The sequence below is a fragment of the Bombus pascuorum genome, chromosome 3, assembly GCF_905332965.1.
Source record: "Bombus pascuorum chromosome 3, iyBomPasc1.1, whole genome shotgun sequence".
Classification (NCBI taxonomy): Eukaryota; Metazoa; Arthropoda; class Insecta; order Hymenoptera; family Apidae; genus Bombus; species Bombus pascuorum.
In genome coordinates, this window is record NC_083490.1 from 2,665,835 (window position 1) to 2,692,343 (window position 26,509).

The 26,509-nt window shown below is 35.2% G+C and overlaps 3 protein-coding genes across 7 annotated transcripts; 2 read left to right on the forward strand and 1 right to left on the reverse strand.

Moving 5' to 3' along the window:
- Positions 1–122: 122 nt before the first annotated feature.
- On the forward strand, positions 123–5,434 carry LOC132905488 (kelch domain-containing protein 10 homolog). Its single transcript, XM_060956817.1, has 3 exons — positions 123–1,418; positions 1,499–1,828; positions 1,903–5,434. Exons 1-3 carry the CDS (start codon positions 744–746, stop codon positions 2,077–2,079), a joined length of 1,182 nt encoding a protein of 393 aa, XP_060812800.1. The 5' UTR covers positions 123–743; the 3' UTR covers positions 2,080–5,434.
- A 1,867-nt stretch (positions 5,435–7,301) lies between these two features.
- LOC132904787 (TRPL translocation defect protein 14) lies at positions 7,302–23,992 on the forward strand. 5 transcript variants are annotated; one of them, XM_060955494.1, is made up of 10 exons: positions 7,302–7,642; positions 11,141–11,208; positions 11,830–11,867; positions 12,653–12,690; positions 18,635–18,751; positions 20,843–20,971; positions 21,059–21,532; positions 21,620–21,827; positions 21,938–22,119; positions 23,847–23,992. In XM_060955494.1, the coding sequence occupies exons 1-10, from the start codon at positions 7,603–7,605 to the stop codon at positions 23,849–23,851; spliced, it is 1,299 nt and encodes a 432-aa protein (XP_060811477.1). In that variant the 5' UTR covers positions 7,302–7,602; the 3' UTR covers positions 23,852–23,992. The 5 variants fall into 5 exon arrangements, with proteins under 5 accessions (XP_060811477.1, XP_060811475.1, XP_060811473.1 ...); XM_060955492.1 differs by lacking the exon at positions 23,847–23,992 and adding an exon at positions 22,309–23,755; XM_060955490.1 differs by lacking the exon at positions 23,847–23,992 and adding an exon at positions 22,294–23,755 and having other exon boundaries at positions 7,303–7,642.
- Positions 23,907–26,465, reverse strand: LOC132904804 (uncharacterized). The gene is made up of 2 exons (XM_060955517.1): positions 26,249–26,465; positions 23,907–25,796 (listed from the first exon to the last, which is right to left on the reverse strand). The coding sequence occupies exons 1-2, from the start codon at positions 26,329–26,331 to the stop codon at positions 25,250–25,252; spliced, it is 630 nt and encodes a 209-aa protein (XP_060811500.1). The 5' UTR covers positions 26,332–26,465; the 3' UTR covers positions 23,907–25,249.
- Positions 26,466–26,509: the final 44 nt, after the last annotated feature.

The following is a 26,509-nucleotide window of genomic DNA, read 5'->3' on the forward strand; positions in this document are numbered from 1 at the left end:
AACATTTTGTGGGAAGTGCTATAAGAGCCATATAAGGTCAGCAATGGAACTTAATACCTACTTATCTGAGATTTCAATAAATAATTTGTATGCTAAATAGGATTTATAAAATATGTAGTTCAATTTTATATCGTATTTCACTGTTTGCATAAAATGAAACTAATTTCCACAATAAGCTGTTAGTGAATACGATTGAATATAATCAGTCAGCTGATCTGCGCCGCGCAGTCGCAGCTGTATTACTGCATAGGCGTAAAAGAACAAGTTTGCTGTTTTAAATGAAGCATAAGTTTACAGCTGTATGTGCACAGTTAAAAAAAGGTGGTTTAAAAGTGAAATATAAAAATTGTATTAGAGTAGAATATTCGATATCTGTTGACTAAACGATCGTTGAGAAAACCAGCGAAGAATTTTATTACGTTACGCCATGTTCACCGATGTGAGAAAAGTACACCAGATGTATTGCAGAGTTCGTGCAAAATGTCTATGTTAAAAATTTCTTATGAACATCGAAACAATGCTCACATGTTTATTCAAAGTAGCACGACGTTTATTTTAACATATAAACCTCAACGCGACAAGTAATTCGTTTAGATAGACAGGGAACGATATGTATGAATGTTACACATGGTTCTTTTTAAACATCTTTTTTTGGATTCTGTAGAAAACCTCTGATGAGAACAACTCGTACTTTTAACTATTTTTTGGGGAATTAACATCAGTTTGTCAATTAATTGACAAATATGTATACATTTAAACCATTTGTGTTCATAAAGCACGAAGCACAGAGTATAGAACGTCCAAAAGCTAGAAGTGGACATAGAATAGTCTGTGATCATAAGAATTTATATTCTTATGGAGGGTTTAATCCCTGTATCCCTGATACTGATCCTGATATGCAAAATGATCAGACATGGATCTCTAGTAAACCACTCTTCAAAGAAGTTTGGAAGTTCAATCTTGTTACAAAACAATGGAAACGCTTACCAGGTCAAAATAATATGCCCAATGAGTTGGCATCGAATGCAGTGATTTTAAGGGGCAATGCCTTGATGGTTTATGGTGGAACTGGTGTACCGTTTGGTCATAGTTGTAGCAATCATCTGTATGTGTGTAATGTTAATAATGGTAGAATGTACATAGTTCCTGCAAAAGGAGATCTACCTGAACCCCAATATGGACAAGCTTTAATATGTCATGGGTCATATTTATATACTGTCGGTGGTACTACAGGATACGAATATACTTGTGATATTCATAGATTTGATCTTAGGGCTGGTATTTGGGAGACTGTTTATATATGTTCTGGAAGAGATCAGAGCGAACCTACAGGACGATATAGACATGAATTAGCTTTTGATGGGAAACTTATATATGTTTTGGGAGGAGGAACAGCTACAGAAGCATTTGGTTTTTCGGTATGTAAATTTTAATACAATCGTACAAAATAAGTTTTAAATATTTGTATTAAAATTTTTTAAATACAAATTATGTTTAGGAAATCCCTGCTTTTGACCTAGAAACAAATAAATGGATAATATTAAACACATATGGTGATAATGACGATAATACAGTGCCAGAACCTAGACGTTGTCATGGATCTGTGCAATATACAAATGAAAAAACAGGTGTCACATCAGTAGTAATCTCTGGAGGATATAACGGAGATCATGTCTTCTCTGATGTTTGGAGATTAGATTTAAATCTGTTACAATGGACATGCTTAAGGAAATGTATACTTCCATGTCCTGTGTATTTTCATTCTGCAGCTCTTACTCCGGAAGGACGCATGTATACATTTGGTGGTATCGTTAAGGAAAATAATAAGGTTGTTATAGCTTTCTTATTTTCTTACTTTAATAAATACAGTTTCCTAAACTTTTGTGAAAAATCTTATTGCAGGTTGTAAGGACAGATGCGGTTCATTCTGTTTGGTTAACAATTCCTAAATTATCAGAAATATGTTGGCAAGCATTAATTCACTACTATCCAGAGTTAAGGCACAAGTCACAGGATGAATTGCTTCACATGGGTATACCCTTACAATTTGTGCAAAGAATTGATTGGTATGATGCATAATATTTAAGAAACTTTTGATATTTGCTACACATTCAAAGCGTTACCACTCCGACCATTGTTACCAGTTAATTATTGCATGAATATTGTAATTGTTGATCATTATTGCCATAATTTATTTACGATATTTTTATAAAAAAAGGTACATAGTGTGTTGGGCAATTAATATGACAAATATTATCAATGGATCACTTTCTTCACATTTACTTACATCGTGCAATATTTTAAGTATTTGATGAAATTATGCATTATACATATTAAAAATAGAAGAAAAGTTCTTATAAACATATATTCAGAAATGAATACTAACGACGAAAGAATTTCAAAATATGTAGGTGTTTAAAACGTATTAGATTGAAATATGCTAGAACTAAATCAAATTCTATTTCTGGAAAGAAGCATTTCAGGACATATGTTTATATAAATTCTTTTTCTTATTGTGACAAATAGAATTTGCACTCTAAAGTTTCATCTTTATCAAGTGCTTTTAATGCGCTTGATACAACAAGGGTATATATGATACTTTTAAGATCTTTTCGTTCCTTCCAAATTTTATTCAATTACGTTTATAAGAAATCTAAGTTTGTGGATCTAGAAATTGTAAGTACAATTTTTTATACAAAGTTTTATTTACAGTTGCAGAATCATATTTTCAAATCATGTTTCTAAATTATTTTTTATAATAGAGATCTTATTTTATTATTTTTTTTTTTTTTTTTCATCAAGTTGAATTATTCTTTTCACGTTTTTTACTTGAACTTTTAATAAAGCAGGTTCTCATAGCGAACAAAGAATTGTATTGCATGCTATACAAGGTTGCTGGTAAATATGCTCATTAATTTAGTTGTTATATAACATTCACAGCAGATATGCCTATAATACAGCATATAAATTTTCATCTCGAACTATGCATACACACACCTTGTTAAAGAACTATGCTGTTTTTTCTTTATTTGCACTATAAAACGCCTGTCAATAAAATTCACTACATCATTGTATGTATATATAAATATATATATATATAAGCAATAATTCATATAATATACGTATATCTTGAAGTGAAAAGGGAAGAATAAGGACATGTAAACAAAGACATCGAAAAAATGTTATCTCACTTTAGCTACGATAGTTATTCAGTTCAATATGTCAAAAAATAAATTTATGTAATACCACAATAGTACCGTAATATATTAATATAATTGTCGTTTGTCACATATTATTTAGTAGATAAAATTTTCCTTCTGTTTATAATAAACGATTATTGTTTTGCAGAGATAAATTATATGAATTAATGTAATCTACAACAGTTAGAAGCAAATTTTATACATTCACATACAGATCAACAGTACAAATAATACACAAATCTTTAGGCAATATAAGTTTACTCTTTCAGATAACACAGTTTTATTTAGTTCGGCGAAGAAACGATTCCTAAATCTAATTTTTATACGACATAATCGAAATAATTTTATTCACTACTTCTATTCAGGGAAATTGAATAGCAGAAAGTGCTCCATTGCAAACGACAGCCTTTTTACAATGATATTATTGATAAGAATATTAATTACACAATATCTATTTATTGTCTATATCATATTACAGATTATTATTTTTTTAATAAATATAAGCTGGCCTGCGGATACGAATAACAGATGAACAGAAACCAGTAACGATATAACTTATACTTTTTAGTAATATTTTAGTGACATTGCAAGCTAAGTTTCAACATTATGAATGGCAGTTGAATTCAAAGTTTAATACGAAAATTCTCATTGTATCGATTCTCGTTTTTGTGTTAAGTAAATTATACTTGAACTATGAAGTCTGCATAGAAAAGACGTATCTTAACAATTTCGAAGAGATGTTAGTGATCGAATATCATCGAACATTTAAGATAAAGAAACGAGAAAATTTCTTTAGCAAATTGAAATGACTTTATACAGAAGATTCTTCACTTCCAACAAGAAAAAAAAAAAAAAAGAAAAATCTAAAATATTGCTTCTCTTTCGGCAGAAAACAATACGATATAGAATGTTGCCTTTCTCTGCATTCGCAGTTTCTCTGAAGCAGAACTCCATATCAAACAGACGATGTATTTGCGTACCAATTTCGGAGTACAAAATAGCTTAAAAGTTACTTTAAGTACGCAGTGCAGGATGCATCTAATTATTATTAGTAGGCATGACTATTGAAAGAGAACTCGGGGAACAAATGATGGTAAAGAGAAGGATAAATTTCGCGTGAATTTGTATGAAACGCAAAGTAACTCTTGCCTTAAAATTAGATAAGCTAAATGCATTCATACTTGTATGCGATACGTCAATAATTACAATACAGTAAAAAAAAAAAAATTCTTATTGACCTTGCATATGAGTGGATCGTATCGGCATGCGAAAAATCACACGAATTATATTTAAGTAGACACAAAGTTGTTTCTCTTCTTATATTGTTCAATTCTCGGTGCTATTTATCTAAATTTAAGGAGACGCGCGCCATAGGCGAACGTATTAGCAAAGATAGATTGTAAATAGGAAATTGAATACAGTCAAGCTGATACCCTTAATCCTGTTTATTTCTCTTCACACACCCTTTATATTATAACTAATGTACTGAAAATGCTTACGAATTTTATGATCAAAAAGTTTGTGTAAAAAGAATCTTTTCCCTATAATTTGAAATTGTAAATGTTGTAATTACATATGTAACAGGTGGTTAATAATGCGCAAGTGTATCTGCAAAAACAATGTAACAAAACACTTTGTAAAAATTATATCGTTATAAACATCGCATATAGTTGAAATATCATACTCTACGACTTCATATTAAACGAAATTACCAAACTAAGTAAGGGTTTTCAGACAGCTATGCAAAGACTACATTGAAATCTAAATTGGTACATTAACGAAGCAATTAAGATCTCATTTGACGGTCTGGATGTTAATTCCACTTGTTGCCTTTATCTTATTAATAATGACAGTGAAAGTATCTTATAGTATGCGTGTTTGTTTTCGTGCCTTTAAATGCGTGTACACGCGTTCACGATGATCGCAAAACGTCAACGATAAGATATATACTACTTAAGTATTATTACGTCTGCTCATAGAATATCGATAGACTGACAACATTTCTTAATATCTCTATTGTTCTATTAATGATATGAACAGACGCGAGAAGATAAAAGAAAAAAAATTCAAAATTATAATGTCGATGAGATCAAATACGTAAGACTATATTTCTAAATATTAGAGTTAAACTAGCTAGATATATAAATTAATGTTTGTATCTTTTGGTTGTATTCGAACTAACAAAAATACGCGATACCCATCGAAGCGAAAATAAAATATATTTTACAGACGTACATTGTGATTGATTTATTAAATGGCGAACTGCCAAGGAAGATATTGTAAATTAATTTCGTTACGAAAACAAGTGGAAAATTTTATTGTATGCTTAAAAAAGGGTCGTTGTAATTTATAACCACTGTACAGGTAACGATCGATGGAAAGATAAAGAGATGCTATACGAACTGCTTCTACCATTTCTTCCTATTACATTACCGAAATTAAATTTAGCGCGCAAAATCCTTTAAAAAGGCATTTAGACATACAGTTCCGACGAAAATGATAACACATGTGTGCTATCCTTAATTTCTCGAAGAGAATTTAAGACTTTTTTAAATGTAGCGAATATTCGTATGTACCAGTGACTCATATGTATCACAGCACCAAAGTAGAAATATAGTACATAATAAAAAAAGGAATCTGTTATTAAATAAAGTTGTTATTACCAACATTCAGTATATGTAGAGAAAACATATAAATTTCTGGGGTAAAACGATAGCAAATTAACAAAATCTATACGTATGTTTAGTCTAACAAGAAAATTGACATCGTGTAATTAATATAAAATTAATAATGTGTATAAACGCTTTTGTTCTCTATAACTTTGACCAACCATGATAAGAATTTGTATAGTTTTTGGATGGTATTCTGCAATAAATTATCCCATTTTACTTTAGTAGATTCTTTTAATTGTAAAATATTATTGTTTTTTCGTCCAGTCACGGGGAGACGCGATCGCGTTGAAGCGCGTCAACGGGAGTCGTAAATTCCCCTTACGATTATAATAATCGACACCACGAACAGATCGATCCCCTTATTTCTTGTGGGATAATAGGGGTGTTTGTTATGTAATAAAACTGTAGTCTACAGTTCTATAATATATATATTTGCAATAACTTATAACGCTTGTTATCGCGTAGACTGCAGTGATGACGATATCCTGTTATTGGATCAGGAGTTGATTGACGGAAAGTACAGTAGTTGACTAATCGAATGTTAAAAGAATAGAGCAGTATTTGGCTCGCTTTGATATGTTGAAAAATAATATTTGACTTGACTGCTCGAAGATTTGAAGAATTGTAGAACAGTAATAGACCTGTCTCGTACCATTAAAAAGGAAAACTCCGTGTGGGTGTGCCCTTTTGAACTAAGAACGCGGATTCGTTGTTCACACTTTTCGGTAGAAAAGTGAGGGTAATGATCCGCGATACCCATTGGTTATAGCCAATGTTAATAAATAATTATAAGGAGAAAGTCTCCAGCAGATATGGTTTATGGGTGTCTTCGTTCATGGGAAAAACCTACTATTTCGCTGGGAAAACATCCACTTTCTCCGGAATTAGTAAGGGTGTGCAATAGGCCTAAGAATTATTCTAAGGACCACCCATAAACCGAAAATACTTATATGAATAGAGATTAAGCTAAGAAGGTTCGGTTTATGCTGGTTCCTTGGGTTTATTGCGGGTCAGTGTAAAGAGGTATAGGTGGTCTTGATGGCCAGACCGTGAGGGCGTCGCACGGATCATCTTGCGCGACATAATAGTTATGTTATTGTCTTCCATTTTTGCACACAATATGTATGAGTTCTCTTCAATAGTTTTCTATTATATATGTATATAAACTATGGAGCATACAAACCATGGCGAAGGCGGTCATTTTTTATGTAGAAAATGTTTTTACAACTTTAGCTTGATGAACGGCAACATAGGAAAGAAGAAAAACAATTTCGACGGAAGCATTTTTGCGAAATACGAAATTTTAAGTTAACATTCATCGGTGATCGGCTGAACGAGCAAGGCGACAAACGTGTAAGTGTTATTCGGGTAGTTTCGTGAGCAGCGGTCGTAGATTCGTACGTTTCCGTGTCGCGCATGACTGTAACACAGAGGGAATAGCATAACCCGATTAACCAAACTCGTGAATCGCTTCATTTTAAGGCGGACGTCTGCTTGCTCGAGTAGCAGTTTGCTATCTTTCTGCGTCGAGATATCATCACTTTATTCCCATGTCTCCAACGTATTTAACTTCGAGATATATCGAAATATACGGTGAAGTTTTCATGTAGTATTCGTTGTAACCGTAGACACCATTCACGTGCCAGACGAAGATCCGTCCATCGACGTCGACTCGAAACACCTCGTGGACTTGATCAGCGAAAAAAACCTCTAAAAACATTCATTGAAACATGGAACAAAAACGCCTGTATAAAGTGGTGCTCACTGGAGGTAAGTGGTTTTTTTTCTTTAGAGCAAACAATTCATTGTCATGCATTCCGTGCGTCGTAATTTCGTTTCGAAAACATTCGTTCGTTTGAATAGATACTTTCATATATTTTCAAACGAATAATATATTTATCTCGACAAAGATATCTTCGAAAAAGGCGAGATGTGCGTGTCTGCGAAAACCACGTGTTTCGACTACCTTATAATCCCCTCGTTGATTCTATAGTTTTTACTTATCAAAATTTATTTCTGAACTTTGTTACGTACAAACAAACACAAAGTGGTTCGTTTCCATTGTTTCGTTGCTGTGACAATCACGTTTTACGTAGAATGCTTTGCGAGTTTATCGGTGGTGTGAAAATATTGATTGAATTCCTATGGTATACGAAGGAAATTACATTATTTCGAATTGAATTTGCGTGCTTTGAAAGTCATTCCCTTTTTTGTAGTTCGTACAAACTTAATCGCAAGGACAGTTACACAAACCCAATTTGAAATTTCTTGCTGTTTCACGAATATCTTAAAACACACATTTGATAGCTTGAAATTGATTTTAGAATAGACAAAGCAAATGAAATAAAATAACTCGAAATATCGTATTTAATAGAATACGGCTATTAATTCAAAAACGTTAACAAAACAAACTTGACGGGGCTATATTTAATTCGTCGAAAACATATCTCGAATTATTTACATAGCATCGGAGCAATATATGATGCATAAAAATTTATTTTCCCGTTTGTGCTATGTACTTCTACATTTGTAAATAAAATACAGGATCGAATTACGACTTCTATAAAAATCCATATATATATATATACATTGACTATACAAGGTGTTCAGAAAAAACCATTTCATATTTCATATTTTGTCAAGAAGATGTCAAGCGTGTAATGGAAGAAAAAAACGTGGAATATTTTCTGTAAATATCGGAAAGCTAGTAGTAAGTCAATTATGATGCTAAATAGAAAATCTTTATATCTTAGAAATGGTTGAATTTTCGACCTACGTTTACCAAAGTTTTTTTTACTAAGTATGGTGTGTCTTATACACCATATGCATATTGAATGGTTTTTCAAACACATTGTATAATATATGTGTATATACATCAGCAACTTACTTTTTATTTTTCCTTTTTATGTAACTTAAAACAAGGACCGATTGAACAGAGAGAACTTGATGTCAGAAATAGAGCGACTATTCTAGAATTATTAGCCTTCGTAAATAAAAGATCACGGTGATCAATGATCGGTTCCTTTATTTGGCTCGATAGTCTTGAATCAAACGTTTTGCGCCGGTACATAAACACGATTAATCTTTACAATTGTTTGTAACGACATTTTCTTATATCCACGATGTCAGCCGTTGATGAGTTTTCAGCGTGCAATTATTTTATCAGAAATTACACGAATGTTCTACACAGTAGCAGTAAAAGATATGTTTCCGCGAGATAACATTTTTTATTAATAAATCATAATCGATGTTTATCGATCTACTCGAGCACATAATCGTAAATTGATATCTACGTCCATAATAAAACACTTCGATACATCGTTACACGTACAATTTTGAGTATTTCCTATATTTTAAAGTCAATTAAATATTCGTAGAATTCATTCAATGACTAATGTGTTACCTGCACAATTTCAAACTTTTTTACCGACAGCGTTTGGTCAGTGGATACAAATCCAGAGAACGGACATCAAATATTCTTATTTATCGCGTTATGATGTCATCATCAGTCATCATATTTATCGTATTAGTGACAATTTGAACCAATTACGAGTCAATGAGCGCACGGCTAGCCAATTGCACACGGAGTATCCGTCGATTGCATGCACTTGAGGTGCATTAATGTATCTCGAATGCATCGTATCTCGTATCTCGGGGAGCGTCTTTTAATCTCCGCGGATCGTTTCATTCGCCAACACTGCTCGGAGCAACAGCGATAAATATACTCAAACATACGGAAAGTCGATGTCATAAAACAGACGAATATTAATGTTGAATTTATCGCGTGTCTAATGAATAACGAAATGCTACGTGCTTTCCTAAACGCAAAAATAAATAGCTTTCTTATCTAACATACTTGACATAACCTTTTTAGACCTAATGTACCATACTATTCAATCGACGATAAAATCACGCAAGATCTTTTTATATAGATCGGAATTGTATGTCACAAAGCACATGAAAATGTAAATTAAAAATACTACTAAAAAGCTGGTCTGACCTTGAGAAATCAACAGAATCAAGGAGGAAAAATAAAAGAAAAAAACTGAGCGAAAAAAACGACAAGACTGTCTATTCAAAATTAATTATCTTTATTATACAGAAATAAGTTATAATAAATCAATGATGGATAGTAAATAAAAAAATTAACGATAATACTAATGAAATCGTAATAATGGGTAATTACAGATTACGTTCATGATAATTTTGTCGTCAAAAAAATCAGAAGATTTAAAAAAGTGATCGAAGCAATAATAATTTTCATAATAACTGTAACGAACGAATACTATTTCTTTCATAGCATGACCAACGAGAAGGTCGAAACTAAATATTTACAATCTGGCAACATCTTAAAACACAACGCGGCTAATGTTTCAAAGATAACATTGTCTCGTTTGACTTTATAGTAGTTTTAAACATGTAAAGGTACATGATTATATTCTTGTATCTTTCAGCTGATAGTGAATCTAGGATTGGAGTTTTATTATTGTATCGTTAGGTTATGCTAAATACCGTTATGTATGATCTGTCGATCAGTCCGATTCAAGAGCTTTCATTCTCATTCTCACATTCTTGTTTTCATTTCATACATGCGGTCAGCATTATGGATGACACACAAGCGACATCAGCCTCTAATATCACTGTGAAGATTGATCGACAGATCACACATATCAATGCGGTATGTATTATGATCAAAGCAAGCGATAGTACTAATCCTATTTTGGAGGAGTAATTACCCACACTTATGATTTCACTGGTATTATCGTTCATTGTTTCTAATTTATTTCATTAATTTCTTATAATCGTTTGTAATGAAAGGAATTTTATCTTCGAACAGACAGCCTTTCTCCTTTCCTTCCTTCCGCATTTGTTCGTCTCTCAAAGTCGGACCAACTTTTGGTGACATTTTTAATTTTCATTTTCGTCACCTTTGCGACATATTACCTGAAAGTAAACGAATAAAATAAAATTTTGTCGTCGGTCGAACAGCGTTCCAAGTATGATAGTTTAATCTAAGAAGATAGAAGTGATTTAAGTCCTACTTTATCCATTTATTTTTATCGATATGCCGTTATCTATCGAAAAGGAAATTGTTAATATCGCATAATTCCTTTAACATCGTTCGCCTAATCTTCGTCCCACGAATAATTATGTATTTCACCGCGTTGCAAACAACGAGACGCAGAAGTAGCTGAGATCGGGATTCTCGGCCGAGAGATAAAGAAACGAGCGAGATGGCTAAAGAATTTTTCCCCTTTTGTGTTTCAGGACCTTGTGGTGGTAAAACAACCGGACAGGCACGGCTATGCACGTTCTTCGAGAACATGGGCTGGAAGGTAAGCATGTTTCGCTCTGTTTTTCATTCCGCTTTACGTATAACCAAAAGGGTATATAACAACCCTGTGAAAAAAGGGTCCCATGAGTTCTCCTTCTGCGTGAGCCTATCTCTTTGACCGATGATTCGGTCTGAATAAAACACCCCAAACAGTTCAGTAGCTTTTGATTAATTAAAATCTATATATGTACACACACATATATAGCCAAACTGAATTATACAAATGCATCGAGCAAATCCATTTATCTAATTTTGTTTCTTTGGATCGTTCAGGACATAAAGTTTACTTGGTTTGATATTCTTACGTTAGTCGGTTCGTTCAATGAAACTTACATATGTATATATCTAACAACGCACAAAGGGATCACCGTGTACATGTTTTTACATACATAACTCTTTCGTCTTCTAAAATTTGTTAATAAAGATTTTCTACTCCATCGAGATTATTCGCCCACGTAGCAACGCTAGCAATAAGAGCTAAGTCGTATTTCATTGAGATAAACGGTATGAAAAAAAGTGAAGTATGAGAAAAAGAAAATGAATGGAATATGCGAACTGATTTTGGGGTTATCATCACCTTTCGATGTGGATTCGATAGAGCGCTGGTTGTCTTCTTTTTCAGGTGTTCCGTGTTCCCGAGACAGCGACCGTGCTGCTCAGGTATGCAATTACACGATAACAAATTTATAGTTGCAGAGAAAGGGAACGAACGTAGCCGAAGAACGAAAGTTTTCGATACGAATCCGAGACCGATTCGATCTGCTTGGGAAATCATCCGGTCTCTCCTCGTTTCCCTCAATTTCTTAGGATAAAAGAACTCGCGAAATTGCGTTCTTTTAACGTCCTTGGATATTGATGAAAATAGAGAGGTTTTCCATGCGCAAGGAATCGCTTTAATTCGCACGCCCAAGCTTTCGTTTAGAACTTACTTCGTTACCTTTCACTGCTCAGTCATAGAATTATCGATTAATTAAGACGTTCCACATAACCGTACTAATAAACGTAATAATCGCGACAGCTTAGGAAAAATTCACGATCCTATTCGTCACGAAAGAATATACAATAGGTGTTTAACGTGTTTCTAAATCCTTTGTCAACGATCGGAACTGGAGTCGATGCAAGTTGTTATAAACTTCAATCGTGACAAACGATGATTCATCGACGGTAAAATCAATCGATTCGAAAGAACGTGTATGTATACATTACAGGAACAGTTCAACGAATATACGCGTCGCGCACAATTCTATTCTAGCTGAGACATTGGCATGCCGGTACACGACTCTTTAGGAAAACAACACTCGTGACAGAGTAACATCAACTGTACTATATCTAATAGGGAGGAAAAATTCTGGCCGATGAACGAACAGAATTCTCCAAAATTCTCTCCACTTCTCTAACTTTAATTTAATAACTGTTTCATTTCTCGTCTGCTTTTTCCATTTCAGCGGCGGCATAAAGTTTTCAGACCTGAACGCCGAAGAGGGTAAGTTCACTTCAACTTTTTCTTTTCTAACTACCTCTAGCTTTAGTCTCGTTTTGAACACGCGTATCCGCATATTCCGAGCTACCGTATTTTAGATTCGCGTTTTATCTACTATGCATTTATCTATGACCTCTTGTTGGTATCCGCAACTTCACAAGACTCGGTCTGAGTTTACGGTGCTGATAAAAAAGTACTTGCAACAAGGCGTTTACGAGGCTTCCACGAGAAAGGAAACATTACCCGACTACAAAATTTATACTTGGCCGCTTTTATTACATCTGCGCGTTTTCTGGCCTTCGCGAAACAACATAGAAACCCGGTATATCCGTGAATCGTTTTACGAAACTTTAACCGTATCTAGAACGAATCAAACTTAAAAGCAGAACAAGTAATCGCAAAGATCGTAGTATTTTCCCCGATTTATTTCTTCGCTCAAAGATCGTATAGCTTTTACGAGAAAATCTAAAACATCGCACGATTTGTATTGTAATTGTAATTTGTATTTGTAAAACGTCTTTGAGTTAATAAATCTGAATTTACGACGAAGATGGAAGTTCGTGGCGGATTTTGAACGCGGTTATCTTGCGATTATGGTAGAGCGGACACGCGGAGAGACACAATGTCATGGCGGTATCGATCGCTGGTCTGCACGAGTACCTCTCATGCCCTCTCGTTTTACCCCTTGCTGCCGCTTAAGTATTGATATCATTGCGTATGCGTCGACTGTCATCGACGAAACTTTCCATTAGGTCCGAGGAAGCCATCCATGTTCAATGACAATCTCAAATTACCTGGTTCGTCGGTGTTGGCCTTAAGTCGCGTGCTACGTAAATCCCGTCGAATCTATCCGTTTAAAACACAACTGCGTTCTTACCGCGCAAAATGTGACAGAGATGGAAATGGCGCGAAACAATAAGCGCGCTGGTACGATTTACGGGAAAAGAATGAACTTTTGAAAGACGTCGAAACGAAATTAATATTACGAAGTCTGTTCGTGTTTATCAACGATATTTGTTCAAATACAGGACCGGAAACAGATAAAAGCGCGTATATTTATTCACGCTATATGTAAAAAAAAGCTGATAATTCTGTTCTTGTGCAAAATATATTTGTGATTATTGTTACGAAGCTAATGGTTACTCGTCGCGTCGTGTTTGTTAAAATACGTGACCGGATACAAGAAAATCAGATCAGATTACCTTGAACACTATTTTTTTTTTCGCAGTATCGTTCGTTAAGAAGACCGACGATTCGGTAACAAAGCGTATTTGCAAGCGAACAAACGTTTGTAGCATTCGATGATCGTCGAAGGTCGAAATTGCAATTTTTTGCCAACGTGAGGCTGTTTCACGTCGAATTACGCAACGTTACGTCAGTCTACGTCACCCGGTGTTCCATCATCGAGTTTCTGTCAAATACTTCGCCGAAACGTCGAAGCGAGCGAAACGACGTAGAAAATGATTTAGTTTTAGAGCCGCGAGGGGAAACCTTTAAAAAAGAAAAGGATTTCGCGTACATTAAAGACAGAACAATTCGTACAGTTGGTTGCGAATGGGCTAAAGAAGAATGGCCAATGTATAACGTCCGCTGATTGCGTAAAATCAAAATCGGCGACTTGCCAAGATTCTCGCAAAGTGGCAAACGCGATCGAGTCACGAGATGCAGACCGTGTTTTTCACGACGATCCTTGTGTTCTGAGCTCGCTCGTTATTCGATGGGTAACTAAATAGAGAGAAGTAACAAGAATAAGAGAAAAAGAAATAATTGATTTCCGTCGAGGTACGTTCAAAGACGACGAGAAAAGAGTCGAGGTCTTTCGAGGTCTTATATACAATATATATGTGTGTACTTTGTTAAAGTCGAAAATATTTGTCGTTGACCTGACAAGGAAGTTTATCAACGCCCACATATAACGGTATATCGTTAAGAAGTCGTATCTAATTATCGATTATATTATAAACATCGTTATCTCGACTGCTTGATAAAATATAAGTACGTATCTAAAAGCGTCTTCCATGGAGCGGCCATGAATACAAAGTCTTCTTTGAAACGTGAGCTTTCTATAATTATTTCAATGACAAAGCATCCCTGTTCCATTCTGGATAGTGAACTTTTCTTCGATAGGTCAGTTAGATGCCTCCTTGTGCGAGTCTACTTATTATGCGATTAATCGTTCATACCTAATCACAAAGGAGCATTTATATGTTTCTGATAAATTTCAAAAATTCAAAAATATGTTTCTGATAGGACGTTTTCTTGCAAACAGAATTGCTAAGCCGCTTTTCGTTACATAATGCACACGATTGTATTATCGCGACGATTTGTAGGCTACAATTATCCTAACGAATTACTACAAAAAGATCTTTTGAAGCTTTTTGCGTGGAATTGTACCAGACAGCTGTATACACCCGAGTATCACGATAGTGGAGCACATTTGCCTTAAAATAACGCGAAAGATACCACGGTAATATTTCTTTCAACTTTCTCGCTTTACCTTTGTTCCAACCATTTTATTCGTCCGCAACTCGTCATCTTATAGCGCAATCCACAGCTATGCGTTTGTCATCTTCTACGTTACTTCCGCGTAAATTAAGCTACAGGATCGTTAATGTTTAATTATTAGTTGAAAACACTATGTTTACATATCGATTAAGGCGACCGATTTATCCAACGAGCTGCCACGTCGATCTATACGTATTTTCCATTCTATTTGCACACCACGAGATTAACCATGAGATAATAATATACCACCCGAAGAATTACGTAACGGAAAATTGGGATCAGAGTTTTGTCAAAGGCATGCAACGTGCTTAGCTTGAAATTCGTGATTTCTCGTTACTGCTATTTATTTAACGCGTCTTCCTATGTATTTTCTTGTAAAGCGTACCAGTCGTTACGTATCATCCGCTATTTCTTGCCAGATTCGTTGCTTCATCCTATATGAAATTGAAATACCAGTTCCATCGTCTTCAAAGCTTCCAACAGGTTTTTCGATGCGAAAGAGTCGCCGGTTGGTAACTATGTACCTGGCGATCCAACGACCAACGCCAAGTTCTCGATGCAAATACCACTTAGAAATTTGCATTCCAAATTGCTCGAATTCCCCCCGTGCATCGTGAAAAACCCACCTTTTTCGCGTGTGTTTGCTTCAGCCTGGCTTACGTGCTTTTATATAATTGTATTTGTCGGGTTTGATCCGTGGCATTGAAACACCGATACAAATCGGGCTTCGTACGACTATATCCTCCTTTTGGCTTCTTCTTTAAATAGATTCATCAAATTATACTTATAATGCTTGTCGATTTTCGTTACCATCTAGCACGATTTCTTCTTACGCTTATATCGTATTTACGCCATCGAGGAAAAGATGATACTGATGCATTTTTTTGTTTATCCATACGTGAAATATAACAAAGGGAAGCGGCGTAAATGCGTGTGGTAGGCGGTAATCAAAGTCATTAGTATTTATCATTATTTGCTGGTATCGATACGCGCGATAGAACCAACGTTCGTTGGTTAATGTAGGTCGATTGTGACGAAGTGCGTTCCATATATTCTCCGATGTATCAGACACTTCGTAAGAAGTTCGTTATACCGAGCACCGGTTATTAATAAATTCATATTCGACGCTGTCCACTCGATTGTCAGTTCCCCTCTATCGTAGTTACAGTACGCACACCGTTCTCTGGCTTAGCGCCAATTTGCTTTTACATATTACGAGTTCGCGTCTGGCCAATTGCCTCGGCTTCTTTCTTCTCCTTTTTTTCGCCCCTTTCCCAAAACAGTCCTTGTATCGCACGTTATTACAACAAACAGTAGGGCGCAAACATATTTGTCAAAGACGGTAAACTGACAAGATGTTAAAGACGATGGGAATAGACGATTCGTTATGAGCTTTATCTCTTCTATAATCCGTTAAAGATCGAGCAATAGTTCATCGTAATGTCACAAGTGTTACAATTTCTTTAAATTTCACGAAACTGTAGGGCGGAGGAAATCCTTGGAATTTCCTTCCACGGTTACGATGTTAAAAAGTAGAATTTCAAACCGATAAAAGTGGAATAGTAAACCGATTGGAAAAAAGCTACAAACGAAACGTTGCGTTAACGCAACATCGACCGATCAGTGGGTTTAACGTATTCCGCGAAAAATCAAAGATTCGGATGAAAACGAGAGTCGCGAGAAAGGTCGAGAAAAGGACTCGCGCTCCAAAGACGTCGCTTCCCGTTAGCTTTTGAAACGTCAAACCTCTCGCGGATCAAAGTTAATGTGGAAATGAAATTATGTTTCAAAGAGGCGCGTCGAATATTGTTGCGAACTCGTCAGCTCGTCAAGATGATCAAACGAGCGTAGCGGAAAAGCGATGAAACGAGCCACAGTTTTAAAACGATCTAAGTATACGCTCGAAACGCAACGTTTTTTCATGTACGGTGTTTACAAAAAATAATTTAGTCGTCAAAGAACCGCACCGTTCGTTGATCGATCAACTTCTTCCGTGTCTGTTCTTACACAAAATTTCATCTTTCATTTTCTTACAATGTTTAGTACGCGAGATAGGATATGGCTGATAAGACACGAACGCGTTAACGCTTTCCGGTTCCGACCAGAAACACTTAAGCCTTAAACAGTTCGCGGTAATGAAATGTAATTGAGTATGCAAATGAAACGACAAAAATGTAGCTCGTGAAGTATCGATACGCTATCGCGTTCTACAAGTTCATATATGCAAACAACGCAAAACATTTTTTGTGTTTTTTTTTTTTTTTTTTTTTTTTTTTTTTTTTGCTGTTAATTTAGTGGAGCGGTAGTAATTCTTTCAATGTCGAGCTGCACCCAAGAATTAATAACAACCGGTTACAATTAACAAGTCTTCTGGTTATGACAAGATATCTCAAGCTAGAGCGAGTCGAATGAATTTGCGCGATCAGTAAAAGAGTGCAATCCACGCATCGTGAAATAGTTAATGTATATTCATTTATGTAGATTTTTCTATCTGCGTCGTACTTGAGAAAATTACACTAAAAATTTCGTTAACTGACAGCTAAATTCCCTCTCTTTATTTAAAAAAAAAAAGAAAAGGAACATTCTATCCGACGCGATTATTCAAGAAGGACGATGCAGATGTTGCTCGATCTTCCAATTCCTTTGATAGAAACCTTGGCGAATGATTACTGCGTTGTTGAGAATGCGTTGAATTTCGCGCAGTTTGTTAAAAATCACAATTGGAATGTCTTCCTCCTTTCGTCGTTGGAAAGCTAAAGTCGAAAGCGCCTGGTACCGCTCGCATCCTTCGTTCGTTTTTCGCCAACGCACGGAAACATTATCCACCGGAGTCTGATACGTTTCCAGTGTTTTTTATCGAGCCCCCACGTGTCTGTCGACGCAGCAATTGCCTCTCGTCGTATTTGTTGACGCGCAGAATCGAGTAGATCTCGCTTCTCGATTTCAACCCTCGGCCAGCTATTTTATCCTTCGAAAGCTTAACCGTGATTTATTACATAGAATCGTGCTTGCGAGAAATTGGCTCTTTCGCTCGAAGTTCAACCACGCGACGACCAACTCGAACCGGGCTATAGCGTAGAAAATCGAACGTTGACAAATTATACGTTTGTAACGAAAGTTCCGCAAATACAAAAGCAACTGGTAACGTCGCTCGTGTATTTAGAGAAATTTTCTTAAAAGAAACAACTAATTGCAAGGGGAATCGCGCGACGCTTGGTATCGCGTGGAGACGAGTTTGCGTGCAAAATGTCATGGAATTTCAATGCGGAGAGACAGGTGGAAAACCGCGGACAACGCGTAGCTATGGATCGTCCTGGCACGATTTAATTAAACCGTGCATGAGAAAAAGGAAAAGCGGCTAGAAGGGGGAGGGGGAGGGAGAGAATACACGACAACGGAGGCTTATCGAACTGGAAGTGTCTTCAAGGTCGGTTGGTTCTAGCAAAGGGATCCGGGTCGCGTCCTTCTATTACGAAGTCCTCGCAGCGACATTACAGGAACAGGTCGGACAAAGGCGAAGCAAGGTGGCCGGAGATCTTGGAAGTTGACTCTGGTGAGGGTGAGTTTTAGAAAGTGCCCCCGTTTTTAAAAGCGACACAGACGAAAAAAAGTTTGCCTATCTTTTATTTTCACCACGAACGTAACAAAAGGATCGCAAATACAGAGATTACACGCCCAACGATCCTAAACGATCGTTTTTCGGTATTTCTCCCTTGTCGACTTTTTTAACCCACTTTTCTCGTTTTATCGAATTCTATTCCTTGTGTTCGTGTAATGTCTGTAATTCTATGCACCGTATGTAGTTACAGGAACGCGATTATTGGTACCCGATAATTGCATTTACTTCTCAGAAGCGGTAATCTCTGTACGCTGTTTGACGTTGTCGAAAGTAAAAGAGGCTCGCCGTCCGGTCGCCTTGCTAGAGCGATTCGTGTCGATCCCTGCTGCTAGAAACCCGCCTGTGCGACCGATCGAGTCGTGTCATTCTGCCACTCTTGGTAAATTAGGTATGAGCATTTTCATCCCATACACCGTCCAGCATTTCCTTCACAACCTTTACTTTCGTTCACTCCGTATACTTGGATCGTATTCGTGTACGTGTACGGAAACCTTGCTCGATCGCTTTTAATCGTGTACTTGCATCGAGAGAAGATTCACGACGCATTTAAGAAAGTACGTTCCTACGTGATAAAAGATCAACCTCGTACGTACTTGTCGGCTCTCCTTGCTAATTCTATTAACTTTCGGGTACGTAATAGCCCGTTGCTAATAAATGTACGCAGGCGTTCACGCCAGACGTTCGATGCTATTAATTGCACACACGATATCCACGATATTCGTCGTCGTTCATCCGTCAAATCATAAAGACGTCCCACGGACCATTAGTCGCGATTGTTTTATGCTCGAGATGAAGACGCGTTCACGATGCTGATACTGGGAAATGCTGAATCTGGTTACGGCTTGATAATCAAAAACGCCAATCGTTGCGAACGATTATTGAACACCGTCGAAGCTTGCGGACGATCGTTCCGTTAATTGGAGTTTTTCTCACCGTTTCGATAACGAGAACGTATCGTGACAAGAACTCAAACACGCATACACGCAGTTATAGCAGCCGGTTGGCCCGTCTGGCCCGTCTAAAACGATGCGTCGTATCTCTGGCAGATGTGTGCAAGCAACGAGTGTCTGAACGGGCAACGACTAATGCGAAACTTGTTTGTCTGTGGTAGATTTCGTTGCAAAAAGTACGTGCACCATATCAGATATCAGTTGGGCCAACTTGACTTTGGGTCAAGATACGAGAAACGTAGAAATATATATGTAGATAAAACGCTGTGAAAAGTGTACATAAACAGATCTGGAGTATCGTCTGTGCAAAAAGAAAAGAAAAAAAAAAATAAAGAGGAAGGAAAGGAAAAAGATGCTTGAAAGATGTTGTTAAGAGAACCAACTTCGATCCTCGTATTTTCTATTTTGACAATTGTAAAACTTCTCGAGTTAATTGCACTTGGTTTATCGGTTCTCGCGATAACACGATTTTAGTTATTTGAAAAGATCTTGTATCGAAGCTCTTGGTAGTTGACCTCGATTAGATAAGGCTGTGATTTGTTCTTAGATCCGATCGATCTTAATCGCTTTAATTAGTAACGCGTTGATTATCGCGCGAACTATTAAGATAATTTTCACGTAAAATATACCATCAACCTCGTGCTCGATATTTACCTTTTTTTCTCTCTCTCTCTCTCTCCTTTTCTTTTTTATTTATTTGAACGACGTCGAAACGAGACTTGAAATACCTATACAAGTTAACGAGCACGCTACTTCGAAGAAATTTAAATTAATCACCGTGTTACGCTCGTAGTAGCGTTACGCGTACGATCGTTCGTTGAGAAAAATACGCGATCATTATCGCTTATCAATGCAATTGTGCAAATGTGCTAATAAATTCCTACGTCTAATTAATTCATGGCTTGCGATTACGTAAACAGTTGCAAACACGGGAAAGGTAATTGTTGCGTAGTTAGCAATCAGCCAGGTAGCGTGTAAAAGTTGACTCGTAGAATCAAGAAACTATAACGATAATAGTTGCTTTACTTGTTTCGCATTGACCGATCTAAAATTGTACGTGATTAATGTTGATCTGTTTCAGCGTTCAAATTTCAAGAGAATCTTCTGCGCACGATGATACAGATAGAGAATACGTTCTTCCAGCTGGGTGACAGCTGTTCGCGAAATTGTCTTATTATCTGTGATCGTGGTGCTATGGATGCCTCCGCATGTGAGCGATATTAATAACTATATCTATCTTTTCCTCCGATCCTTTACGAATCAAAGTTAAACCATGTCTTTCTCTTCTTTAATTTAGTTATATCGAAAGATAAATGGGAATTGATGATGGCTTCGAACGGATGGAACAACGTGGAGCTGCGAGACAATAGGTACAATCAGATCATCCATATGGTGTCGGCAGCGAACGGCGCCGAAGAATTCTACTCGACGGAAGATCACGCGTGTCGTTCGGAAGGCGTCGTGGTAGCCAGAGAACTCGATTACAAAGCGGCGGCCGCCTGGGTTGGACATCCTTACTTCGATGTAATAGACAATTCGCAGGACTTTGAAACGAAACTCTGTCGTATGATCGAATGCGTGTGCCAGAAGCTGGGTATCGATACCGGAGACAGATTGAGAGCAAGTAGCAGAAAAGTCAAGTTCCTTGTCAAAGGTCCTTTACCGGTAGACTCTGAGTTCCCGCCGTTCCAGGACTTTGATGTCGTCCATAACTACCTCCAAAGTAACAATCCGAAGATGCAAGCTCGTCTGCGTAAACGTGGGCAAAAAGGTTGGCGAGATAATTGCTATTTAAGATTTCCAATGTTAATACGTCTGTATCGATAACGCGTAATCACATATAAATTTATGTTGATAGGTCACTGGTCTTACATTCATACAATTCGACGTCCAAAAATGTGCGGCCAAGTGATCGAAGTGAAAACACAATTGACTCATCGAGATTATTTGAACATGCTCGCTCAACGCGATGACTCGCATTTCACCATCTTCAAGCGTCGACGATGTTTCCTCATCAACAATCAGTATTTCCAATTAGATATATACAGAGAACCAGCTCATCCAAGGTCAGAGTTAAGAAATCACGCGCAATCGTGTAACGAAATTATTTATTATATATATATATATATATATATATATATATATAGATAAATGTTTCTATATAATATGATTACAGGTGTCGGGGATTGATGCTGCTTGAAACGTACACGGCATTATCCGGAGACGGGCTTAAAAACATATTACCACAGTTCCTGACAATCGAAAAAGAAGTTACTGGAAATCCAGATTACAGTATGTTCAATCTCAGTCTAAGAGAAGAATGGAACAATACTAATAAATTCTGCCATAATTTACAAGGTACGTATCGAATATATTTTACCATTGAATCATACAGACATCGGTAACTAATAAATTACACATATTTCTTTAATGAAAAAGATATATGAAGAAAGTCGTTTGATACACTTTTTTTCGCGTAGATCTGTCTTTGATTGTCTTTCTTGTTTGATCAGTTTCTTTTAAATTGCACAGATTACGCTCTTGCAGGCTTAACGGAATCTGGATCGACAGAAACAAAAAGTACTTGCTCTTCGGAAGCGAAAGATACATCGGTTAAAAAAACAGTAAATGGACTTGATCGTTGTAGAGTCAATGGTGTGGACGTTGTTATGAATAGTGTAGATAAAGTTGTAAATGGCGTACAGAATGGTGTCTACGGCGTTACGAATGGTATCGTGAAATTTGTCGAACAAAATAGTATAAAAAGCAATAGTCAAGAATGCAGTAGTCCTACGAAACACTAAATGATGATCCTTAAAACGAAAAAGTACGAAGATATGTAATGAGAGCAGGTTTCGAAACGATGTGAAAACACGACGGTATAATTGCTACATTAGGAGGCAATGATAAGGGACAAATTACACAATTCTAAAAAGAAACAAAATATTTTATTGGCATTGACAGCTATCTCGATCTAAAATTTCTTAGGCAATACGAAAATAATAAACTTACAAACTATAATACCTATTTTTTAATTAATCTTGCGTGCACACTTTGAAGGTACCAATGCGAAATGTACTTAATAATTCGACTGTAACTTATTTTTTACCAATTTGTTTAACAAGTGATGTCGATTAATATACCAAGCATTTTTACATCTAAATCACTCCATTTCACTTGTCATCTCTTTGCTTCGTTGTGTGTTTTATCTAGAGTACCGTAGTAACTCTTTATTTAAGAATATTACTATGAATAATTGTGATACAAAACACATGTAATACATAGCGTACAAAACACGTATGGAGCTATGTAATTATTCAAGAACAAACGATCTGTATGAAGTATACTTTCCTTTAGAAATATTTAACATTATCTCAATAGAAAAATAACACTCTGCACTAATGTGAACAATTTTAAATTTATGGATAGTACTGTAGACGGAAAACTTTGGTCCCTACTATAGACATAAATTTTACAAATAAATTAATCATTAGTGGTGTCTTATAAAATAATGATATAAATCTAATATTTGACTTGTCTTTAGATGAATAATATCGTTGAGTAATTACGAAAAGTATGATTAATTAATTTATTGGAAATGCTGTTGGGTTGAATAAAAATAACGATTTCTATATTACAGTCCCTTATGAAGAACGTTCATTTTATTATTTAATTTATCGATAAACATTGTTTTGTCATCGAACATAACTTAATGAACATAAACTATGTTATATATATATAAGATATATATATATAAAAGATATAGATATATATCTTATTTTGCATAAAAACATTTGTCACAAACTTTACTATTATTTAGAGACAAAGTGCCTGTGAGATGTTCAGTCACAGAAGTGAAAAAAAATGATATATAAATATATATTTTCAATGAAAGATGCAATAATCAGTTATCGATGCACTTATGCCATATATAATTGGTCTGAATTCATATATTGTATCCATGATTGTCTAATAAAATATCATGTGCCTATCATTTTTTACCCATTTTGATATACCCCTTCTCTTTTTCATTCTTTCAAATTATTCACATAAGCTAAGTAATTTATTATCGTTTTGTTTTGCAGATTGAAACTTATACCGATTTTCATATGGTACAGCTAGGAGAAGGATAGAAACTAGTAATATCTTGGTCATTGTAATTTATTGCTCTTTCGAAAAATTTCCTTTCATAAACTTATTGTTCTATAAAATAAAGAAGAAAAGTCATAAACCTGTGTTTGTGTTACATTCTCCGACATATAGGCATTTTCGGACTTCGCATTCATTTTCTGGTTTAATAAATTAATTTCTTTCGTATTTAATATATTGCTGAAGTTTAATGAAATACGAATTATGTATATAGGAAGTAGACAGTACACACATACAGTGTGTTATAATACACAGTAATACGCAGTAAAAAAATTTTAATGGTAAAAATACTGACACAGATAAATCATGTGAAAAGGGAGCTACGTGACGTTACATCGATAAAACCAAATATTTAACGTTTCATTGTTCCATGTAGAATTATAAAGCCTTATTTTACATCTTATAACATTATATAAAAAGTAATGCATAATGGAAGCGTAATTATAGTTTTTTTCTTCTTTTGGTATACCATTGTTATAATATTGTGTTATTAGTATCTAAGATAGATACTAGATTAAATAGTTTATTAAGAAAAAGTATTAACAATATTGTACACAACTTGCGTAATCCTTTCTTTACATACATCACTTTCATATAGATAATTTTTGCTCTGTACATTAAACAGGATCTAAAAAATTTTTAGTAAAGCTGTAGCGATATTTTGTATCTATCTAATCCCAATCTAAGTAGAATAGCTATTTATAGTTACTTGTAAATATTTCACAATTCTGATACAGGAAAACTTTCAAATAGCTGCCTCTTTCTAATGAAAGAGAGACATATATGTAATTAAATTATATAACAAAATGTAAGTAGTAAGAAGACGTGTTTCATTTTTTTCATAGGCAAGTTAAGAATACCAAGTATAAATAGAAATATATTTATAAAACTATTTGCATGCAAGACAATGAATTATGATCCACTTATACAGGTCCCTGGAAGTATTAATTATACAATTAAACTCTATATTCTTTATATACATAACAAACACTTCTTTTTATAAATATTAAGTAGTATTTAAATCATCCTGAAACTTTCAATTCATTTAGAAATAGGCATTATCTGCATGTGTCATATCTTTTTGTAAAATTTTACTGGAAGCATATATTTATTTTATTTTTTTCCCCTTTGTTCATATGTAAAGAAATTATTAATCTTTTATATTGTTTTTCACCTATAAACCGTTTCATGCTTTTTGATTATCATTTTTTATACAATTACGATCAACATCACTTGTATAAATTCATTTGAGTTATAAAGCATATAAATCATAAGTTACTCCCATTTCAGAGCAGCTAATTAAACGTTAACATCGTTCGTATGCTTGACACAGTTACATTTACCTACTAATAGCTTTAGCCTGTTGTGCTTTGTACATTTTTAAGACTTTTTTGCTTGGTACTAAAGACTGACTTAATCCTGGCCTTTTCTTACGTCTATTCATTTGATTATTTTCTTGATCTATCTCGTCGTCGTCATTGATGGGAACTTGACCATTATATTGAGTCTGACAAATAACCGTTTCCTGTGGTGTTCTAATTGCCTCTAACTCAGCTGCTGTACGATGTAAATCTGAATCATGTGCAAAGGTACAATTATGACCAAATCGGCATCTACCTTTCCTATAGTTCCAACAAATCTTTCTGCCATTTATCATTTTTGTATCATCAAGAGTTGGCGTCATTTTCACATGTTTCTCAAGAATTGCACTCTTTGCTTTTTCTGCTTCAACAAATGGATTTGAGAAGACTGAAGTTTTCATCGTGGGTATACCATTAAAATCTGGAGTTGGTAATGGAAGTTTCTCTTTGGAAGCTGTTTTACATATTTCATTATTTTCATTATGTTCTTCTTCTTCGTCGTCCTCTTCTTCCTCTTCCTTAAAACTAAGGGTTAGGCAATATCAGATTACAAAGAACAAATTCAATCTAATGTGTAACTACTAGCTGTGATTTAATATGCTTATATTAATATAAATATAAAAATAATATTAATCTATAAAAGATGCAGAATATCGTTATGCATTTACTTTATTAATATCAAAAGAAAAGAAAAAAATACCACATTAATATTGTAGAACATAAAATTTAAGAAGTGAACATACTTTCTCTAATTTTCATTTCGCCAATTCAGACGAAAATATATAAAATTATATATTTCACGAAAAATAAACATACATTTACCCAAAATACAGTGTTAAGAATGTAATGACATAATAATATGTAATTTGTTTTAGGTGTCAAAATTTATGAGATTATGAAGGGTTATACGAAGGGTTATACGAAGGAAGGGAGAAAACAAACAATAGGGAAACAGGTTCATGAGGGTAAAAGCTTACGTGTTATCGGCACCGTCTGAAATATCATCGCCGCTACTTTCTGAACTCGAGGAAGTTCCATAATCCGCAACTAAGGAAGCCATGGTTCTTAGCAATTAATTAACAATATTCTCTAACAAACACTAATCTAATATAACCATTATAAACAGTTGTGCTTCTGTCCACATTCACAAAATATGGCAACGCTGCAAATCTAACGTCACCGGAAGTTATTGACGACGTTCTTGTAGTTTTGAAAGTAGCGGTAAACGTAAAGTTTAC